Source organism: Eupeodes corollae, chromosome 2, assembly GCF_945859685.1.
Source record: "Eupeodes corollae chromosome 2, idEupCoro1.1, whole genome shotgun sequence".
NCBI lineage: Eukaryota > Metazoa > Arthropoda > Insecta > Diptera > Syrphidae > Eupeodes > Eupeodes corollae.
In genome coordinates this window covers 66,984,863-67,001,929 of record NC_079148.1, presented here as the reverse complement: position 1 = coordinate 67,001,929, position 17,067 = coordinate 66,984,863, and the positions used below count along the sequence as shown (strand labels likewise).

General features: G+C 29.7%; 1 protein-coding gene across 1 annotated transcript; it reads left to right on the top strand.

Moving 5' to 3' along the window:
* The first annotated feature begins 6,409 nt into the window (after positions 1 to 6,409).
* LOC129944978 (uncharacterized) lies at positions 6,410 to 14,589 on the top strand. The gene is made up of 3 exons (XM_056054638.1): positions 6,410 to 6,569; positions 6,639 to 7,064; positions 14,083 to 14,589. Exons 1-3 carry the CDS (start codon positions 6,564 to 6,566, stop codon positions 14,557 to 14,559), a joined length of 909 nt encoding a protein of 302 aa, XP_055910613.1. The 5' UTR covers positions 6,410 to 6,563; the 3' UTR covers positions 14,560 to 14,589.
* Positions 14,590 to 17,067: the final 2,478 nt, after the last annotated feature.

Below are 17,067 nucleotides of genomic sequence, written 5' to 3'. Positions count from 1 at the left end.
GACGGGATGGGAAGTTATCAGTGTTGGTCACATCCGAGCCTATTTTTAAATTGAAATTGAATGCTGAGAAAATCGAATAACACAAATACTGTTCCCAGATTTTTAGTAGAAAAGCGAATGTTTATCAAAAAAAAATGTGCTTGTTGCTGCAAATACAGACATTTCTGAGATCTCAGAAAAATAAAATTCCCAAACTATTTTTGAGGCTTTGCATGTCCTCTATTTATTTTTATTGGAAAATATAGTTTTAAAATTTAAGGTTAAATCGTTAATGAAGCAAAATTGGAAAATATCTTCGATTTTTTGAGTAGACGAATTTTTTTCTAACCTTAATTTTACTTTAAATTTTAATTTCAGTTTTAATGTTAAATGTGAACGTTACGTTTAATATTTCTACTAATGTAGTGAATCGAACGCCATCAGAAAAAGATTGGAGTTGCTATGAAAAGTTTTAGTAAATATATTTTTAATTACTATGCATTCGTAAAAATTTCGAACTCTAGATTTTAATCAAACATTACGATGGCAGAGTAGTCGAAAAAAGTAACTCCCGCAATTATGCCCATTTTTCTGTTTTTGCCGCTACAGCCAAACCCATTATATCAATTGTGTTCAAACTTGGAAATACGCAGATTCGCGTAAGCCATTTTTTCATTTTTTAAGACTAACAGTAGTCCCCATACAATTTTTTGATCAAAAATCTTAAATTTGAATTTTATCAAAAACGAACCGATATAGATTTCTATTAAATATTCTATAATTGTTTGTTTCTAATTTAGCTTCTTTCAATAAAATAACAATATTTTTGTATTGCTTCAGAAGGGTACCCTCGAAACGACCGTTATTTTGTTTTTAAGTTCTCTTAAGAACTTATCAACTGCTTTCTGTAATTTTTTCGGCACAAAGTCTTATACGCAATAATATTGAAATTGAAATATAAACGTACATCAATATTATTTAAATAACGGCATACCAACAATTTTGTCTACTAAACTAAAACTTAAATTAAAACATTGTATATATAAAATTAAATATATATTTTTAAATCTTTAACTACAGGGTTGATATTCTGTATCACAAAAGAAAACGAATGATTTTACATGTGCGTAGAATTTGCTTCATGTAACTTTAAAAATGACAGTTTTCGTTCGCACATGCGAAACAAAATAAACGACACCATTTTCTTTGACGTTCTTCTTCTTCAATTTATTAACTTGTAGAATTTTACTAAAAAATGGTTATTTATAAATAAGGACATAATATGATGCCTGAATATTTCGCATTTTAAAGTGATACGGAAAAATAAAATAATAAGAAGGCTTTGAACTTGCCAGGACTAAGAAGGAAATCGTGGTATCTATTTACGTTGCATTTATTTACAATGTTTATCAGAAAACAAGAACATAAAATCTCTTCATAACAAAAAAAAAATATGTAATATTTTATTAAAGGTCACAATGGTATTGGATCACAAAAACGAACTAACGAACTCGCTTTTTAACAACTTTAAGCTCCTGCTTTCTAATAAAAAGGTTTCAATCTTGTCTGAAGCTTGCTTGAAATCCTAAACAGAAAATAAAAGAAAATTATTTTCAAATTATTTCAAAATAAATAATTCAAAAACAATCTGTCACTATAATAGTGATGCCGTAGGGCTAGGATTTTGATGCACTTAAAAAACCGAAATATGGGCTTAAAATATGCTCTCAAAAATGTAAAATATGCATTTAAAATAATATGCCTCGTTAATGGTTCACTCGTTTGGCAAAAAAACATTGTGTTGTGGTTTTGTAAAAAGAAGCTCAATCTTTATTCGAGGAATACAAAAATATATTAATAAAAAGAGAAAAATAAACGTTTTTATTTCAATTAAAACAAAACAAAAATATTCAAAATAACACACAATTCATTTGTTTAACTAAATCAAATTTTCATAATTTTCGTATGCTTTATTTGCATAAATCGTGAGTTTTTTCCCAAATTTCTGAACGTGAAGCTTTGACGATTCGGTAGCTGAAATATCTCGTACATAGAAAACGATCGCTCCATATCAACTGATGTCAATGCTGCACAACTTCTTCAATAAGATCCACTTAAATGTTTAAGGAATTTTTACCCTCGAGCTGATCAATTACATCACACAAGAAAGTATAGTTCGAATTCATGAAAATAATTTCACTCTTTAAAGAAGGTTTTTTAACGCCTCTTTTGTATTTTTTATTCCAACGGCATCCGAGTCGTCAAGCCCATTCACAACATCTTCAAATTCTTCATAGTTCTTGGCGTAGTAAGCTACAGCTTCCAACCAAGCTCCCCAGCAGGTGACAATTGGCTGTGGAGCAAGAGGAGTCAAGGGATACCTTGTATTTAAATGCTCAACGCGAGATAGTGCTTTTAAAAATAAATTTTCTCAAACTGCGATTATTGAGTTTACTTAACGGAATATCGGCGGCAACAAATGCCTCATATATATATATATATATATTAAAATTACTTTGTGTGTTTTGAAACGAAAGGAGTTGCTGCGAGTTCGTAGAATTCGAAAGTTTTGATAGAACCTCATAGATTTAAATTGTTGGTAAACTTGGATCTTTTATCATAGGAGTCCCCTTTGCTTAAAATTTTCCAGAAAACAATTTTTCCATTTGGTGAAAGTTTGCTGGTTGTACGTCTTTGCATTGTTTCTGAACTAATTACAAATCTCTTATTTATTTTAATTCCACTCAAAAGAAAATTTTAGATGTAAAACTATCCAAAAGAAAAATTCTGTTTAAAACGAAAGATCATCGACGACGTATGTACATAAATTAAAATAAAACTTAAGAACATAAAAAAAGAAGGACCACAAAATTACAGCTATTTCAGCATACTCACACAGAAAAAATAATTTAAAAAATGTTTTAGACTGGAACTAATTAAAGTATGAAGTTAAAGGCACGAATTTTTGTATGATTGCTTCGATTTTGATAAATATGCAAAAATATGCATTTATCATAAAATATGGAAAAATATGCACTAACCATTTCAAAGTAAATTTAATGATTCGTGCTTCTGTTTCATACCGGTTCTTCTTAATGTTCTCAAAAAATATGCATTTGCATGGAAATCCTAGCCCTAAGTGATGAGTCTTCTTAAAGTAATACAATTTTATGTTAAAATAGGAAATTAAAGTTGAAATACTCATAAGTTAACCTACGTTTTTTAACTTCCCATAGGAAGTTATTGTAATGGGTCCGATTTGTCAAATTGAAAATTTTGACATTTCTCGACGTTTCAAGGTCCCTAGAGTCGAAATAAAAGATTTTTAGAAAGATGTCTGTGCGTGCGTGTGTACGTACGTTTGTACGTCCGTACGTTCGCGACGTTTTTTTCGTCGTCCATAGCTCAAGAACCAGAAGAGATATCGACTTCAAATAAATTTTGTTATACAGATAAAAAGCCAGAAAGATGCAGAAAGGGCTCTCAAGGAAATTGCGTGGGTGGTTTTTTTACCATAGCAGTAAAAAAGGTGAAAATTTTGGTTAACCCTAAATATCTTACGAACCAAAAACGCTAGAGACTTGAATTAAATTTTATATAATGGATTGTAACGTGATACCAAACAGGTATATTTTTTGAAAAAAAATCAATTTAACGGTTTTTTTTTTTTTTTAATCAATAAAACTGAAAAAAAAAATTTGTCACCTCCAAAATTTTACGACTGAAATATGATTTTATCTCTAAAACAATTTTGTGCAACGAAGAATAATGTTTTTGACATCTGATAAAATTTTGAGAAAAATCGAATTGACAGTTTTTTTACAAAAAATAAAAACCTAAAAAAAAATTTATAAAAGTTGGTAAAAATTGATTTTCGCCTCGAATATCTTTTCGAAACTTTGAGATATTGGCTTTTATTTACTTTTATCTTTCAAAAAATCTTGTTGTCAACATACAATCAAAGTTTGAAAAAAATCAAATTGACATTTTTTTTTACAAAAAATAAAAACCTAAAAAAAAATTATAAAAGTTGGTAAAAATTTATTTTCGACTCAAATATCTTTTCAAAACTTAGAGATATTGGCTTTTATTTACTTTTATCTTTCAAAAAATATTGTTGTCAACATTCAGTTAAAGTTTGAAAAAAATCGAATTGACAGTTTTCTTACAAAAAATAAAAACCTAAAAAAAAATGTATAAAAATTGGTAAAAATTGATTTTCGACTCAAATATCTTTTCAAAACTTAGAGATATTGGCTTTAATTGACTTTTATTTTTCAAAAAATCTTGTTGTCAACATTCAGTTAAAGTTTGAAAAAAATCGAATTGACAGTTTTTTTTACAAAAAATAAAAACCTAAAAAAAAATTATAAAAGTTGGTAAAAATTGATTTTCGACTCAAATATCTTTTCAAAACTTTGAGATATTGGCTTTTATTTTTTTATCTTTCAAAAAATCTTTTTGTCAACATTCAGTTAAAGTTTGAAAAAAATCGAATTGACAGTTTTTTTTACAAAAAATAAAAACCTAAAAAAAAATTATAAAAGTTGGTAAAAATTGATTTTCGACTCAAATATCTTTTCAAAACTTTGAGATATTGGCTTTAATTGACTTTTATCTTTCAAAGAACCTTGTTGTCAACATACAATTAAAGTTTGAAAAAAATCAAATCGACAGTTTTTTTACAAAAAATAAAAACCTAAAAAAAAATGTATAAAACTTCGTAAAAATTTACTTTCGACTCAAATAGCTTTTTAAAACTTAAAAATATTGGCTTGAAATTTATTTTATTTCACAGAAAATATTGTTTTCGATATTCAGGAATTTTTATATAAAAATCCAACAGTCCGTTTTTTCATATAAAAAATAAAATCTACAAAAAGAGTACCCAAATTTGGTAAAAATTGATACGAGTACATAAAGACAAACTTTTAAGCAAGACAAATCGGCAGACGGGATGGGAAGTTATCAGTGTGGGTCGCATCCCAGCCTCTTTTTTACATTAGATTTGATCAAGTTTTACTTATCGATAAAATTGTATATCCCATCTTTCAAGATATTTGATAACTGTCGAAACCACAGAAGTATGCAATCAAATTTTGTTGGGTTTGAAGCAGAAACGAACAAATTAATAAAAACGAAATGCGATACAGAATGCCTAATATCTTTTTTGCACCACTTCTTTCGTTTTTGAAAAACAACCGATCGCTTTCGTCGCGTTATTACAGAATCTACAGGAAATATTTTTAAACAGACTCTTTGGAGACATTAATTTTTAAACTCCAAGGCATTTTCGAAAGATTAACATTTTGAACTCACTAAATATGCATACATATGTAAAAACAGGTGTTTTTAGAGGATGTAAAGTTGACATTAAATTTCAAAATTAAAAATTGTAGCTTACATCATTTGTAACTTGTAATACCTGTTGCGTGATAGTAAGTGCGAAAGACTCTCATGCTTAAGGTTTTGGATTCAATCCCTGCCTGTACAACCTAAAGTTTTTTAACGGGTTCTGCCTCTTGCGGGGATTTGGCAAATCTTCCAAAATTAATTCATGTAATGAATAGTGCTAAGTCAAATTAGCCATTCAGATTCGGCATAAAAACTGTAGGTCCCTGATTTATCTCACACACAGGAATGGTTGGGAGTAGGAAGTCACCTTATTTATTTTTTTATAACTTGCGTATTCATTTTAAATTGAAGACTTACCCATACTTTTCTTTTGATTCAATAATTTGGGTGATGTACTCAGATTTTAGATATTAAGCTCGATTATAAGCTGATCTCTATTGCCAAAGTGTTACGGATATAAAAATATATAGATAGTAATATTTTTTCTTCAAAATCAAAAAGAATCATTCAAAACTTACATCAAACTTTTAAAAACTCCTTTAGTACAACAATTTTGTCACAAAATATTTTTTTTTTAAATTCCTTTGTGTGACGTCCATAGTGTTATTTTGATCTTCTTATTTGTTCATGCCAGCAAAAGTAATAAATCGTGTCAATAAGACAAGCGTCTTCACTTATGTAAACCGATACTAATATTGAATTCCCCTCCTTTTTTCATTCTCTCAAAATATTTCGATGTCTACAATAGGATACCAACAACAAGACAAAATTCAACATTTGAAGACATTCTAATAAAAAAAAAGCCGATAGTTGTACAGATTCGAACAAAAAAATTAACACTTAACTGATATTCAAACCAAGCAAGTTTTAGGTTTTTTTTTGTTAACATGTCTGCATAATTGATTTACTTTAAAAAAAGAGCGATAATGAGATGTAAACTATGTATTTTAAGTAATAACGAATTCAAAATGAACATTTGTTTCTGTTAAAAATGTATTAGAATAGTTGTTTCAGATCGATATATTATAGGCGTCTAAAATTCATATGATTGGATAATTACTTTCGAATTGTAGCAAGGTCTTCCACTTAAGCTGTTCAGATCTGATCTTTTGACAAAAAATTCTAAAAAGTTTTACTTGAATCTGGATTTTTTGTATAAAATAGAGTGGGATCGAAAAAGGAGATCATTCTTTTCGTTTCCTCCAAACTAAGAAAACACACCTCTCATCATGAACGTAAGTTCTATTTGCATTTCGAAAACTATAAAGAACTTTTGAAGATAACCATTTTTTCATATTTTGTAGTCCCTTATTTGCTTGTTTGCTGTTTTGGCTGTCGCTAACGCTGGATACCTCGCCGGCAACAACTTGTACAGCAGCGGTCTCTACGGCTCTGGAAGCTACATCTCCAACCCTGCAGTCCAATACGTTCACTCTGCTCCATCAGTCCAGGTTGTCCGTGCTGCTGCTCCAGTCTACCACTCAGCTCCAGTTTACCACTCAGCTCCAGTTTACCAATCTGCTCCAATCGCATCTGCCCAAATCGTTGCTGCCCCATCAGTCTACCGTTCATCTCCAATCATTTCATCATACTCAGCTCCTCTTGCCGCTTCAGTCCCACTTACCCACTCATACGGACTCTCATACGGTTCATACGGACCAAAGTACGCCAACTACGCCATTGGTGGCCCCAGCTTCAGTTTTCTTAAGGGAGGATACTTGAAACGTCAATAAAAAGCTACAAAATAGCAATTGAAAATTAAAAATGTTTTGTTTTTTATTTTAAGTTAGTGTCTTTGGAAATGTTTTCAATTTGCGGCCCAACCTTTGGGATTGCGTACTTCAAAAGTTTTTAATACATAATCCTAAGAGAACTGAATTGAACTCTTAGAGAATTCATGTTTAAAGAATGTCAAAGTTGAAATAATTTTGATTCATAAAATAATCCCGATCAAAATAATAAGACGTAGACACGTAGTGAAAATCATGATTTTCTTTACACTTTATCCTAATAGAGTTGTAAAGTACAGCATTCAACTTAAAAGATGTATATATTTATAGTTTTATATTTTTATTTAAAGAAATGTTTCTTTCTTTGACAATTTTATCATCAAATATATCGGGGAGAACGCTGATATCTAAAAAGGTACACTTAAAATGACCAACACCAATTTTCTAATTGTATTGATCGATAATAAAATCTTTATTATTATGAGTTTTGTACAACTTCACGGTCAAAGTCTACAATATCATTTGATTCTTTTAATTTTAAAAATATTCTCGTAAAATTTGAATAAATTACTTTGATCTTGAATTAATTTAAGTAAATGCTGCATCCGCAAAAATTTCTTATCAACTGCATACCTAATTTTATTTGGATGCAAAATAAATTCTAATATAATTTGCATAAAAATCAAAAATTGTGCAAAGATAATAAAATTAACTTAATTTGAAAGATATTTGCTCTTGGACCGTCATAAATTGTATTGATTATTTTAATGGTACTAAATTAAATTGATTTTATTAGTATAGTCATTATAGCTTAAATATTAGTGTTAAAAATGACTCGACCGAGAAGATGAAACATTTTTAAACAAAGACGATTTGGAATAAGGTTTTGTTTTATTAAATTAAAAAACAATATCTACATAAATTATTGTTTATTAGAGGAAATTATAAAAAAAAATGTATTTATCAAAAAAGTAAGCCAATAAAGCAAATGGTGTTCTCACGGTTGGTTGAAGTTAAAGAGTAGCCTATTCCAATAGAAAACTTTTCCTTTTTTAATTGGGAAAGGGATGGAATTGAAATAAGCTTTGAACTGGGGATGTTATTAAGTTTGCCTTTCATAAAATAATAATTTTGTTCAGAGACTATTAATTGGTCAATTTATATCTCTAACACTTTGACAGCAAGAACTTGAAATTTGTTTGACTAGTTTTCTTTATGCATAAGGGTCAGTCAAATTTTTGAAATATTTTTGCGAAATATGGTTTGACAGATATTGGACGGATTGAATCCATCAGCATACACTTTCAGAAAATATCCTAAAACATCACTTTCCATTTGAATTTTGGCATTATTCAATTTTTATTTTTGAAGTCTGCACCAAAAAAAAATTATTTATAAAATAGCGCTTTATATTTTTGTATTTCTTACGATATGCATTATGCACTACCTGTAATTTTAATTTAAAAGATGCTGAAATGTGAGGCACACTGATAACATCCCATATGTTGGCCTATTAAAAGTTTTGAATGATATTTTCCGTAAAAAGTCGATTTTTTAAGTTCCCATTGGCAGTTAAATTAATCGGTCCGATTTATCGAACAGAATATTTTAAACGCTTTAAATTTCAATATCAATATCTCAAGAACCAATTGAGATAACGATTTCAAATAAATTTTGTTTTACAGATATCAGATAATAACATCAAAAGACGATGAAAAGACTTTAACAAAAATTGAGTCAGTGATTTTGTTAACAAATTAAAAAAAATGTTTGTTTAAACCAAATAACTAATGAAACAATTACGCTCTATCCACTTCAATTAGAGTTTATATATATGTATATTGAGGCATGCCGAAATTCTTACAAAGTTAAATTCTTTTCAACTAACGTTTTATTATAAATCAAAAAACTGAACACAAATATTGGACACATCTAATAGTTTTTTAACAAAAAATAATAAATGCTAACAAATAATTGTATGCAGTCAAAAATAACGTCTAGAAAAATTTTCTAAAATCGACTGTTTTTTTGAAAAAAAGATAATAAAAAAAGAGGCTGGGATGCGACCTAGACTGATAACTTCCCATCCCGTCTGTCGATTTGTCTTGCTTAAAAGTTTGTAGGTTTTTGTGTGTTGTTGATTCATTTAAAAAAAATTAAAAATTATCAACAATATTTTGCATTTACGATAAAATAGTGTGATTTTAAAATCTATTTTAGCTAACGAGATATTTAGTCGAGAACCGATTTTTACCAAACTTACTATTTTTTGCAGATTCAAATTTTGTGTTAAAAAAACTGACTGTTGGATTTTGATAAGAAATTTACTGAATGTCGAAAACAATATGTTTTGTGACAGTTTGAAGCCAATATTTTAAATTTTTGAAAAGATATTTGAGTTCCAAACAAATATTTACCAAGTTTTAATATTATTTCTTTTAGGTTTTTATTTTTTGTAAAAAACTGTGAATTCGATTCGATTCGATTCTTAAAATTGTATCGAATGTTGAAAACAATATTTCTTATAAGATAAAATTAAATCGAAACCGAAAATCGATTTTAACCAACTTCTATCAATTTTTTTTTTTGGCTTTTTATTTTTGTAAGAAAATTTTCAATTCGATTTTTCTTAAAATTTTTCGGAATATTGAAAACAATATTTGTCATAAGATAAAATAAGTTTAAAGCTTTTATGTCAAGTTTTTGAAAAGATATTTGAGTCGAAATTCAGTTTTTAACACCTTGAGTAATGTCTTTTTTAGGTTTTTGTTTTTTTATAAAAAAAACTGTCTCGTAGATATTTTTCAAAATGTTATCAGATGTCAAAAACATTATTTTTCGTTACATAAAATTGTTTTGAAGATGAAATTATATTTTAGTCGTAAACTTTTTGAGGTGACAACTATTTGTTTCCGTTTTTGCTTTAAAACCCGTTAACTGGATTTTTTTCATAAATATGCTGGTTTGATATCACGTTACAATATATAATCTAGCGTTATTGGATAATGAGATTTTTAGGGTTAACCAAAATGTTCACCTTTTTTTAAACTGCTATTGTAAAAAAACAACCCAAGTAATTTTTTTGGCATCTTTCTGCCTTATTATCTGTAAAAGAACATTTATGGAGGACGAAAAAAACGTACGAACGTACGAACGCACGTACACACGCACGCACAGACATCTTTCTAAAAATCTTTTATTTCGACTCTAAGGACATGTCGAGAAATGCCAATTTGACAAATCGGACCATTACAATGACTTCCTGTGGGAAGTAAAAAACGGTTTAAATGGGTGGCACCTGCTGGAGTAAAAAATTCTGTAAGGTCAGTTTGATTAAAATCTCAAGTACGAAATTTTACTACTTGCCATATATGGACGAAAAAAACGTCACGAACGTACGGACGTACGGACTTAAATACCTTGAGAATAAAAGAAGATATTATCATAAAAGTTGTTTCATCCCAAAGAAATATTGTATTGATATAATTGCAGTATATTAAATTTAAAGTGCATTCTCTTTAAATTTCTGTGAATGATAAATTTCACAAACAGTTTCATTGATTAATTTTTGGCGGTCACCAATAGGAAGCCATCAATATGACTCGCATTTCAGACACTTCTTAATGTAACGTGATACCAAATAAGTATAATTTTCAAAAATAAATCAACTAACGGTTTTCCTATAAATCAAAAAGCTGAAGCAAAAATGTTTGTCAACTCGAATATTTTAAGAACAGGGGCCCTACTATGTAACTCGATTCTACAATGAAATTTCTCGAATTCGAAAAATTGGTACTATGTTTCTATTTGGCTACTTTCGAACCAACAAGAATCGAATAGTTCTAGTAGTGCCAACTATATTCTTATGAACTTTTGAATAAACGAGGAACTATGTAGCGAAGTTCTTTTTTTCAAATTGTAAGAAATGCTCACTCATAGCCAGACGAATCAGTTGAATATGAGTTCCATCTACCACCCCAATTACACCGGGAATTCGTGGTTTTTGAGAAAAATAGGGCTTGGAGTTTCCCTTCGCAAGTATTTTTGACATGGTTCGCGGTAAAAGTTCAGCGTTTTTGTCACCACCGATTTGGTTTCCTGTTGCCAAAAACTTCAATGCTGCTGATAACGTAATGATAATCGGGAAAGCATTTTGTCTTCTGCGAGTATTTATGTAAGATGATATGGTGTTAAGTAAGAACTTAAATCCGTCTTAAGAAAAACGATATTTCTTAACAAAACTAAAACAAAAGTATGTACATATTTTTAATTAAGAATGCGTCCAAATATTCTACCGTATATATATGCATAAACCTTTTCTCACGTAGCTCCATTATTATAGGTTTATCTCCTATTTTTCTGCATTCAATTTGTTCAGACCGTTCTTCATTTCTTTGCAAATTAAACCAAATTCCAACTATGTATGTACATTTTTATAATAATTATTACTGTCGAAAAATTTGATGTTTCATTTTTGTTTTTAAACTGTTAAACAATTCGAAATTCATTTGAAAGTACAAATTTAAAAAAAAAAAAAAATTGGCATCCGATTCAACTTTCATACGTAGTACGATTTAAAAGTAGAATCCGAAAGAGTTTCGAATAGTAGAATTGAGTAGTAGGGCCTCAGAATAATTTTATACAGCGAAGAATAAGGTTTTTGGCATTTTGTTAAATTAACAAAAATGAGACAATAAAAACAAAAAAAAACACTATTAACAGTTGGTAAAAATTGATTTTCGACCCGAGTACCTAAGCAGCATTGCATTTAAACTAGCTGTATCCTATAGAAAATATTGTTCTTACATGTAAAATTGTTGTACATGTAAAAAATTAAAATAACAAATAAGAAGTTACAAAAAATACAACACAAAACTGGTGGACACTTATGTATTTACGATTCGAATATCTCGAGAATAGATGAAGAAGATATTGACTGTAGATTTGTTGTTCTTAGAAAATTAAATTTTTTTTTTTAAATAAAACCTATCCAGAAATGTTGATAAAAAATTGTTTTCGATTAAACATGTCATGAATAAAAACAGATATTAAAATCAAGCAAAATATAGTTGCAAAGTTTTAGTTAACAATTTTAGAAAAATTCAATTGAAAACTTACAAAGACAACAAAATAGTAATAAGAAATGGTTTTCTACTCAAGTATTATGAGAACAAAGAAAGATATTGACTTCACATTTTTTATCTCATGCAAAGTACTGATAATTTTATTTTGTTTAAGTCCTAGGAAAATCGACAGACGGGGACGGATCATAAGTTATCAGTGTGGGTCGCATCCTAGTCTCTTTTTTTGTAACGTTTTAGTTCTTAATTGTTAAATGTCAAACGTTGCAGTTACAAAAGTGACAGCTGCTATTTAATATGAAACCTCTTAAAAACCCATTCCAAGAAACTGTCAACTATTTAAAGATATTAAAACATCAGCAGTGATATCGGTTAATTTCCATTGGCAGTGATCAAAAATATGTCAAGAAGATTGACAAATAGATAACAGTTTCTTTAAATTAAATTGCATGGCAATGGAATATTGTTTGAAATACTTTTGAAAAAAAAATGTATGTTGACATTAGGCAGGTTTTATTGTCACAATGATCCAAAACTGATCTGATCAAGAAAATAAAACAGCTTGGATCATAATATTTAAATTTAACTATTTGGTGTTTAGATTAGTGTTGCCCTTCGTTCATTTTATTCAATTGTGATTTTGTTGCTCAATTTTTATGGAAAGTTATAGTATTTAGTCACAGATATATTTTTGTGCACTTATTATAAATATTGAACTTTTCGTTTAATTAAAAACTATGTATTTCCTGATAAATGATAGCAGCAATGCGGAAACACTGTTTTTAGTTAAATGGTTGCATGTGCTACCAAATATTACAAAACACATCGTGTGAAATAAAAAAAACAAATTTTTGGATCGCAAAAATAAATCCAAATATAAAGCCGGATTTCACTCAAAGCAATTAAAAAGGTGATCTGATCGGGATCAAGGGGGGAAAATAAATTACTATTAAAATATTAGAATTTTCTTCAACTTTATGGCGCTGGTCTTAAGAGGCTTGTTCAAAAAAAGTAATTTTTATAAATACGCCAATATTTGTAGACCTTGTCAAATCAAAGGAGATCCAAATATATTGTAAAACAAAATATCTAGAATTGCATTTTCTCTATTACTCCATCATTTTGCAACTTGACAGTGTAGGATATTTTTCAACAGTAGAAGCAGAATAAATCAAACCCCTTTTAAAATTTCACTCATAGAATTATGTATCCAGGGGTGTGGTTTCTATAATAGTAGATCCAAGGAAATCCGTGTTTGAAAGATAAAAATGTTTAGTAGACTATTTATGAAATATGATGAAATCAATAAATTCTTCTTCTGTTCCTTTTTTTTCTTTATTTCTACATGCCAAACAAATTTTAGGGCACATAATATGCATATACTCATCAAGAATCCTGTTGTAAAGAGGAAACCACCATTTGAGCTCTTATGTACCATGGAACCAGTGATTTTACGATCCAAAGTTAATAAATACATAATGTAGTTAACCGATATACATAAACAATAAAACAAGTTTTGGGTTTTTCTATAAACGTTTTGTGCAAAGAATCAGATAATGAGATACAAAGTAAAACTATTTGAATAAAATACGTATTCATAGGCGCATTAATTGCCAATTTAAATTTATCAAATCAGATTTTTTTTAGATCAACAGGTGTCGTCTACCTTTTAATTGTTTGATAAATTGTTTTTAAAAATTAATTCAAAACGAAAGAAGGTATTAAGTAATTGCTCTAGATTTTTCTCTTGGATTCTTCGTTTCTTTGATTTTTGGTTTTGTATAAAATAGGCTCCTAATTCAAAAGGAGATCATTCTATTCGTTTACTCCGAACTAACAGAACATTCCTATCACCATGAACGTAAGTTCTACTTAGGTTTAGAAATTATAGAACTTTTATATTAACAATAACGTTTGTTTTTTCCATAATTCTATAGTTCCTTATTTGCTTGTTCGCTGTTGTGGCTGTTGCCAACGCTGGTTACTTAGCCGGAAACAACGTTTACGGTAACGGACTCTACAGCTCTGGAAGCTACCTCTCCAACCCATCAGTGCAATACGTTCACTCTGCTCCATCTGTCCAAGTTGTCCGTGCCGCTGCTCCAGTCTACCACTCTGCTCCAGCTGTCCAAGTTGTCCGTGCTGCTGCTCCAGTCTACCACTCAGCTCCAGTTTACCACTCAGCTCCAGTTTACCAATCTGCTCCAATCGCATCTGCTCAAATCATTGCTGCCCCATCAGTCTACCGTTCATCTCCAATCATTTCATCATACTCAGCTCCTCTTGCCGCTTCAGTCCCACTCTCCCACCAATACGGACTCTCATACGGTTCATACGGCCCAAGGTACGCCAACTACGCTCTTGGTAGCCCCAGCATCAATGCTCTTAAAGGAGGATTCTTGAAACGTCAATAAAAAGCTACAAAATAGCAATTAAAAATTAAATTGTTTTGTTTTTATTTAAAATTTAAAATTTTGTAGAAAAGTGGAACATGATCTTGATCCAGTCTAGTTCATTGTTAGGAGCAATCTTTCAAAGCATCTTTAGACTGTAGGAACATAATACTTAAACACATATTATTGATGGATTCCTTAACTATTTAATCGATTTTAATCAAATGTGTACACTTTATGCAGTTTGATGCAACTTATAAGATAGAAAAGCTTACATCTTAATTTATGATCGCAATGTTATATTATTATATTATCTTCTAGCTCCAAACGATTCTTACAGACGGCAACATCTGTTGACTGGATTAAGTAGGTATTCAATAGATGGCGCTATGTCAAACTGCAAAGCGTTTCATATAAGCTACAATTGAATAGAAAATCACCACAAGTTGCTGAGGCTAAATTATTTGTACATTTTGTTTATAAGAAAGCAAATACAGTAATTTTCACTATTTCAAAATGTAATATAAAAAAAGGATATTGGAATGAATAATTTGGGATGACTTAATATGCAATATTTAAACGGCAATGATACATTTTTTAGTGAAGCTCTCTTACTTTTGTCTTGTGGTTTCCGCCAGACCGTACCAGTTATAATTAGCTTAACTTTCGTGGATGAGCTTAACACCTGTAAACAATCATTCTTACGACAAAGTGTTGAAACACTTCGATTGACCATAAACATGCGCGTACGTTTGCAAATTTTTACTTTTACCCATCAGCACAAATATTTTCCGAACAATGACTAAATAATGGGAACGGTAAGATAGAACTGCAATATACACAATGCATTAAGTTGCCAGACTATTTCTGTACTGTTTTCTGGAAAATGATGAATTGATTCGGAGTATTTTACCAGATATACAGAGTAATTGCTTAAATCATAACTGGTTTAATCATCGGGTTATTTTGACAGTCAAAAATGGTGATGTTGACGAAATTAACTTCCAGATAATACAGTTGTTACCAGGCAATCTGATGTCTTTTAAGTAAATCGATACTTTTGTTAATGAAAATGGTGTGTAAATTTTCAAATTGAATTTTTTAATTCACTAGATATACCTGGAATGCCAACAAATAATCTTCGATTAAAGATTGATTCACGTAGTATTGTGCAGCGTAATTTGAATCCATCTCAATTATGCAACGGTTCACGTTTTGTCATCAAGAAGATCATCGGAAATGTTCTCGAAGCAACCAATTTAACTGGAAAGTTTAAAGGAAAAGTGGTCCTATTCGCACAAATTCCAATGATACCGTCAGATTCTACCATATCATTCACAAGGTTACAGTTCGTTCCTTTAGCTTCTGCCATGTCTATAAATAAGTCTCGAGGCCAAACAATGTCCATTATTGTGGTCTAGATTTGGAAAACACATGTTTTTCTCATGGACAGCTATATGTTGCATATTTACTTTTAAGAAAACCATCGAACCTATTTGTGTAAGCGAAAGACAAGTGTTAAATTAAATTAAAAGGATTCGTAACTATCCACTTCCCCTTCAAATCCCAAGCCAGTAAATTTATTTAACATTTTTTGTGATCATTTTCTTTATCAAATTTTCACCTACATATTTCGAATTTTTCTATTATAGTTTTTCTCCTTTTTTTTTATTTTTATTTATTTATCTACAAGCTTAAAGCTAACAGATTTGATCTTAAAAATTAAAATATTACAAAATTATATTAAAAAGTAAATAATAAAAGTAAATTGGCCTTAAACAAATCCCTTGAATTACTTAATTCAATAAATTGACAAACTTCATTGAATTGCCTTATCGATCTACAAATCAGCTCATTAATACCGTAGCTTGTTCTGTGAAAGGATTCAAACAGAAATTTTCTACCACGCAAAGCTCTTGACGGAACATAAATTGGTACAATTAAAAGCAAAGATGGACAACGTACGTGGTAACATAAAATATCCCTCACAAGCATTATACCATGAATTTTTCTTCTTGATTCAAGAGACTTGATGCCAAGAAAAAGGCATCTTGCTTTATAATCTGGGATAGAAGTCCACTTCATCTTATAAAATATGAATGTAATAAACCGCCTCTGAACCTTTTCTAAACGATCAGAGCAGGTCTTAAAACCCGGATTAAAAATGACATCTGCATATTCCAATATAGATCTCACAAGAGATATATATAAGCATAGTAATGCGTAAGGATCATTGAAATCAACACAATTACGTTTTTTAAATCCTACAGTTGAGTTAGCTCTTCCAATTACATAATCCATGTGACTTTTAAAGGAATAATTTTTGTCCAATATAACACCTAAATCTTTTATGTTTTCTACACAAGATAATACATTAGAATCGTGGAGGAAATTGATTTTTAAGAAGAGTTTCAAATCATCAGCGTAAAGGAGGTATTGAGAATATTTTATCACTGTAGTTATATCATTTATAAAAATATTAAAGAGGAGCGGACCCAAATGACTTCCTTGAGGAACACCTGAGCTGCA

Bases quoted from the DNA above. Each gene is read 5' to 3' on its own strand.
- LOC129944978 (XM_056054638.1), top strand. The intron at 7,065-14,082 runs TAAAAAGCTACA...ATAATTCTATAG, and splicing joins GAGGATACTTGAAACGTCAA to TTCCTTATTTGCTTGTTCGC.